The 6174-nt window shown below is 39.2% G+C and overlaps 1 protein-coding gene across 4 annotated transcripts; it reads right to left on the bottom strand.

Annotated features, from left to right (window-relative positions):
* Positions 1 to 940: 940 nt before the first annotated feature.
* On the bottom strand, positions 941 to 4382 carry LOC145420597 (uncharacterized). 4 transcript variants are annotated; one of them, XM_080289967.1, is made up of 8 exons: positions 4178 to 4382; positions 2805 to 3456; positions 2633 to 2693; positions 2459 to 2539; positions 1469 to 2374; positions 1317 to 1356; positions 1148 to 1208; positions 941 to 1045 (listed from the first exon to the last, which is right to left on the bottom strand). In XM_080289967.1, exons 1-2 carry the CDS (start codon positions 4251 to 4253, stop codon positions 2849 to 2851), a joined length of 684 nt encoding a protein of 227 aa, XP_080146093.1. In that variant the 5' UTR covers positions 4254 to 4382; the 3' UTR covers positions 941 to 1045; positions 1148 to 1208; positions 1317 to 1356; positions 1469 to 2374; positions 2459 to 2539; positions 2633 to 2693; positions 2805 to 2848. The 4 variants fall into 4 exon arrangements, with proteins under 4 accessions (XP_080146093.1, XP_080146095.1, XP_080146092.1 ...); XM_080289969.1 differs by having other exon boundaries at positions 1148 to 1204; XM_080289966.1 differs by having other exon boundaries at positions 1317 to 2374.
* Between the last annotated feature and the right edge of the window lie 1792 nt (positions 4383 to 6174).

Below are 6174 nucleotides of genomic sequence, written 5' to 3'. Positions count from 1 at the left end.
TGATCACCTGCTGGAAAAATAAAAACAAGCAAAAAGAGAAAAACACAGTAGCGAAACCACAGCAAAAACCAACATAAGCACAAGTTATAGTAAATGATAAATATCTCCATCTCCCGGAAGGGCCTGATCGAGTCACAGGGGCCATAAACTGACAGTTTATTTATAACTAGAAATAATAAAGCAGTTGACGTGTTTCAGGCTGTGACTTTTAGTATCTGTTGGTACTTCATCACTTTGAATAAGTGTAAGTCAACACCAGGCCGCACTTTCAGTCTTTCCATTAAACAAATGACCAACAATCCATTGTTTTCACCATTAAACAATAAAATATGCTTCTTGACTCCTTGATGCAGGTGCCCACCTACGACCTGGTTTATTAATACTAAGCTAAAGAGGAAAGCAACTCACTGTAGTTCTCACAGCTCAGGACAAGCAGACACCTGATGTTGAGTGACTGAATGGAACTAAAACAAGAATTCATAATTATGTTTGTCTGCCATGAACACGTGATGATAAAACTCTGCATATGCAGTCAGGAGACTGATGACCTGTGAAATGAGCTGTTAGAAATGTGCAGATATGTGTAAACATTGATCAGCATTTAACATCCAGGATGGAGCAAAACTTCTGACCTGCATGTATGAGAACCTTTAATCACATCATCTTTGTAGTGAAATAGCTGATGACTCATTAAACGTTTCCATGTAATTTATCCACAGTGAAAAATCTTCACTTTGCTGGATCTGAAAATCACGTGTTCATTTCATTAGACACTAGCAATACCATTAAACTGGACCTTATCATTATCATATAGCACTAAATGTGAAACTGTGTCATATAACAATCATATATATGTAATATGTGTTTGCCTGAATCTTCCAGCACAAACAGAAAGACGAGCTGTTGTCTGAGTATCAACGCAAGTACACACCAGAAATCGTTCAGTAAAGACAAATTTAATAAATGAAAGCTGGTGAGAGGGCCTTTGATGTTTCTCTTTGGATCATCCTGTTGTTTGTCTCCCAGTGTCGTTACTGCTCCTCTCCTTTCAAAGACAAACACCAAATAACACCAAATGAGAGTGAATCACTTCAGAAACACTCCTGGTTATTGTGAGCAAACGTCATAACATGATGAATGTATTTACCATTTTACTGAGGGAAAATCTTCTGTGTGGAGTTTCTTCTCATCTTGGCTCTTTTTCCTGACTTTTAGAAACAAGAGGCAGAAAAGAAAGAATAAAAGTTAAAACCTCAACAATTTTTTTAATGTTTGGGATATTTTACAAACAACCTTAAACACTATTTACTACTTACCACTTTGTTCATTCTTGCTGACGTTCACTCTCCTCATCTTCTCTCTAAAGGACAAATGACAGAAAAGAGGGAATCATTTTAGTAACTTTATCAACCAGGTGAGCAGAATTTTAGATATTTATCAATATTCTGATTAAAAGCAGAGTGAATACTTATCTTTTTACGAGAAAGGGTTCAATCCGTCCTGTCTTAGGTCTTAATGTCACCTTGGCTCCTCTGTTTTCTCTGAAAAACAAAAGACAAATGGGAAGAAAAAAATTAGTAAATGATTTCAGCAACTAGAGGAAGTGTTCACTGAGGAGGAGCTGTCATAATAATATAAAATCAATATATACTTATCTTTTTTTTAATGACAGTTTACAGAGCACGCTGGCTTCGCTCCTCCCTCCGCTCCTCTCTGAAAGTTAACTGGATAAAGGATAATAACAATTAATAACATCATCAAAACAGACAAACCTGAAAGAATTGCTGATCAGAGCTGTGACAGAGTCACAGATTAGTTGGATGTATACTTATCTTTCACAATGAGAGCGTTTGCATAGACGTCTCTTCAGGTCTTTTTATTGTTTTCTCTCTGGAGAGGAAAGTGATGAGACTGATGAGGAAATACCAAATACAAAGACTGACAAAGGGAACTGAAAAAGTCTAACCAAAACCTATACTGGGGGAAAACTGTAGGAAACAGAACTACTGAGGCAAGGAAACACGAGGGGACGGAGACTAACACTCTGACAAGGGACAAAGGGAGACTGACACAATATTTACACACAGGAGGCTGATTATGGGAACTAAGGACACATAGAAACACAGCTGAACCGAATAAGAAATGAACAACAAGTCGAAACAAACTCTAATGACAGTTCAACCAGATTCTAAACACAACAAATAACTTTCAGGATGTTTCAACAATGTGTAAAATGAGTTCTTATCTTTTTTTGTGAGAGGGCCTTCAATGTTTCTCTTTGGATCATCCTTCCATCCATTTCTTCTGCTTAACCATTGGAGCCATCCCAGCTGTTATGGGGCCAGAGGCGGGGGTATAACCTGGACAGGTCAGTCTAACACAGAGAACACAGACAACCATTCACACTCACATTCAACCTAACTGCATCTCTCTGGACTGTGGGATGAAGCTGGAGTACCTGGAGGGAACCACAAAGGCGCCAGGACTGTCTTGCTCTCAGATGACGCCCGTTCACGCTGCTCTGAAGACCCTCAGTTGTCTTTGGATCAAATAACACCAAATGAGAGTGAATCACTTCAGAAACACTCCTGGTTATTGTGAGCAAACGTCATAACAAGATGAATATATTCACCATTTTACTGAGGGAAAATCTTCTGTGTGGTGTTTCTTCGCAGCGTGACTCTTTTGCCTGACTTTTAGAAACAAGAGGCAGAAAAGAAAGAATAAAAGTTAAAACCTCGACGATTTTCAAATATTTTAGGACATTCTTTTAGAAACAACCTTAAGCACTGTTTACTACTTACCACTTTGTTCAGGCTTGCTGACGTTCGACATGCTTCACTGTATATTATAATCTCAAGCGCTTCCTTGCTTGAGTCGGGCTCCGGATGCTGCTCTCTTCCTCCGCCTTCCTCTTAGCACGCTTTGCCGACATATTTAGAAAACGGCAGAGCACCGAAGTGAGAACTCTGCCGTCCGCGCTGTAGTCTGTTACTCTCCAGCGGTTCTTCATCTCAGTGTCCTCTGTTTGGTAAACAGTGGAGATGACTCTGGTGACGGGGAGGCCGTCGACAGTCAGGGTGCGGACACAGTTCCTCCGATCTGCCTTCAGCACAGCAAGATCTGCTTTCTCTGGAAGAACTGGAGTCAGGAAGCGTGGATGAGAGCTGGAGCCCGCAGGCGGCAGCATCATGCCAGCTGGTGAGTCCGTAGGAGGAGAAGGAGTGGTGTTCTCTCTCTGGCTCTGCCTCACATTGACAAATGGTGTCGTCACCAGGTCCCGGTGGAACCATCCTTTAAAAGGTATGCAAGGAAAGTCCTTGGACCCAGTCACCAGGTTATGGTAAAGAGTGAGGACCAGGTGAGTCATGGAGTTCAGATGGCTCCTGCTCAGTTCACGGTTCCTCAAGTTAGTGACGACCATCTGAGGTGCAGTGACTGGACTCACCAGATCAGCTACGAGAAAGCAAAGCGTGCGTCTACGTTAATCATGTGATCACACAAATTAAAGCCTGAATTTAAATTGTCCAGACATGGCTTTACATCATCATAAGCTCTTCCACACACAAACAGTAAGAAGCTCCCAGCAGAACTCATTGTTTATGAAAGCCTTCACATTTTTCACCTGGTAAAAGTTTCCATGTGGTGTAAGGCTGCGTGGATTTTCACTGAGGTTTTAATACGCATTCACATTAAGGAGTAATATCTTCATATTAGTTGAGCATCGATATTTTGAGGATAAAGCAGCTACATTTAGGTGAGCAACCTCCCACCTCCTTATTGCAGGCACACACTGTTTCAATCTCAAACTCATCCTGCGACTCTGTGAACTTTTAAAACTCCAGCTTCTCCAGCTTTACACATTCACAATCTATGAAACGTTCACGTATAACTCAGCGCCAGCGGCCCAAACATGTCAACTCAAACCCTCTACATGCAAAAACGGCCGCGCGCTGACGTCAGCGTCCTCCAACGCCTTAAGTCGTTAGCAATTAAAAAAAAACATGGCGCCATCTTTATAGCGTACTGGCACATGTTAAAATTGATGTTACTCAAGTATGAAACATCTCATCCTAAATGTTAACACTCATGAAGTCCTACTTCCAAACAATAAAAGACAAAAATCTAAGTTGTATTTGTTTGCTAGCACTCTGACATATTAGCCTGCTGTACTCACCATAGCGTTGATCTAACACCTCCTCAATGAAAAGGGAGAGCAGGTGCATCTCGCGACTCAAGTCTGAAGAAGTCATTTCGCAAATCCTTCTTGAAGATTTTCAAACGTTAGCTGTAGCTTGAAAAATCCGAGTTTTCACAGCACTAGTGGGAAAAAGCTCCTGTTTGCGCTCAAACGTGAAACCCGAATTCCACTTTTGCCTCCTGCTTTTATACCTGCACTCAAACACGTCATCATCACCATGACACCCAGTGCCACCGAAAATCAATTTTATTTATTTAAAATAAAGTTCGTCTAATTATCATAGATTTTAAAAAATATATATATTTCTCATTTTATTTTACTGCTTTATTCATCCTTTTTAAAAAATATATTGCCAAACTTTGTCGTTTTAATTCTTTAAAAAATCATTAATTCACCAGTTTACAAAAATGAAGATCGATATCTGAAATTTAAATGAATAAATAAATAATTACAATTGATAATGGGTTTTTAGCATTAAAGAATAGTTTTTCAGTGCGCTTTAAATGTTATCAGAGCCGATGTTGTGCCAAAAAGTGATCGCAGTCCAAAAAGTGATTTACGGTATTGAAACGTTTGTTTGTGTCATGACATTTGTAAACAGTTGATGTTTAAGGTGCAGTTCATGTGGAAGCCAGAGGAGGGTGGTGTTGTGCGCATAATACAAAGTGATGGCGAAACCTAAAAGACGGTGTCATGTCTGCTCCCTGAAGCAATCTCATAACAGTTTCAATCTATTTCAAGCCAGTTAGCACATTTCTGTTATGAAGTGCAATCATTTTTTGGCAGTAAACTTAAATCCTTTTATTATGAATATCACATTCTCAGATTTTCAAGAGAGACCAGACCAATAGGACAGCAGAAATCACAAAAATAAATAAATAACAGTTTTATAAAGATTAAAACAGTAAAAAAAAAAAGACTGGAATGATTATGATGTATAACACAGAATATGTACAATAACAGAGTTATAAACACACCTAGAACACACGTGATACTTTTATTTCATCTATAACCTCTGTGCAAATTTTGTTGACTGCAAAGTGTTTATGAATATGTTTTTAAAAGCTGGTTATCTGACTGTCAGTTAATAGCAATTAAAAAGAAAGCTGATTTTTATTTAAAAACCCCTGAAAACATCACACCTCTGAAGTAACACATTGTGATTCATGTACAAACAATACACAATTATTGTAGATTCTTCAAAGCCTCCTTATATTCAACACTTGGGTAGGTGGTGTTATACATGACCTCACAGCACATCAGTCCTCCTGTTTTCACCTTGTCACCTTCATTAAGCTGCTCTCTTTCTACAGAAGGCCCACCGCATGCATGGGGGGGAGGGGGGGGGGGGGGGAGATACCGTGGGCCAGGGCTGTGGCATCTAATGTCTGGTTGTCAGTGTCCTTTGGAAAAGCAAGTGATTGTCCTCAAATCAGATGTCCCAGCAGATTGATCTAGTTTGCCATGCCGGCAAAAGACCAATACACCAAGACAAACAGCCATTTATGCTTTTTACACAGACAGCCCATTTTTTTTCTATTTAACTAGAAGAATTGTTGTACGACACATTAAAGTTTCAAATCAGTGAAAAAGCAATCGTGCCAAAGAAATGTCATGTGTTTGTTTAAGATGACTGCAATTATGGTATTAACAGAAAACACACATCTCTGTCTCTTTTCTTTTCTGTTTAGTGTTTCACTTACCTTCTAAACTCAACAAGTACTTGCACAATCCTGAGGTTTTTAGAAAAGAACATCTCAGATTAAATAAGGAGGAGATACAGACGTTAAAACTAACCTTTATTACTATGATACAAAACAATATTAATGAAGTTGTTAAAAGTGGTACTTCTTACACACACACACACACACACACACACACACACACACACACACACACACACACACACACAGCTCATTACAAGTGTTTAAAAGTTTGAGTTGTCTGAAAAACTAAAGAAAGAAAAACACAAA

The sequence above is a fragment of the Astatotilapia calliptera genome, chromosome 15 (assembly GCF_964374335.1).
Source record: "Astatotilapia calliptera chromosome 15, fAstCal68.1, whole genome shotgun sequence".
Taxonomy (NCBI): domain Eukaryota; kingdom Metazoa; phylum Chordata; class Actinopteri; order Cichliformes; family Cichlidae; genus Astatotilapia; species Astatotilapia calliptera.
This window is presented reverse-complemented; position numbering and strand designations above follow the sequence as displayed.

Bases quoted from the DNA above. Each gene is read 5' to 3' on its own strand.
- LOC145420597 (XM_080289966.1), bottom strand. From the start codon at position 4,253: ATGACTTCTTCAGACTTGAGTCGCGAGATGCACCTGCTCTCCCTTTTC. The intron at 3,457-4,177 runs GTGAGTACAGCA...GCTTTCTCGTAG, and splicing joins GGTGTTAGATCAACGCTATG to CTGATCTGGTGAGTCCAGTC.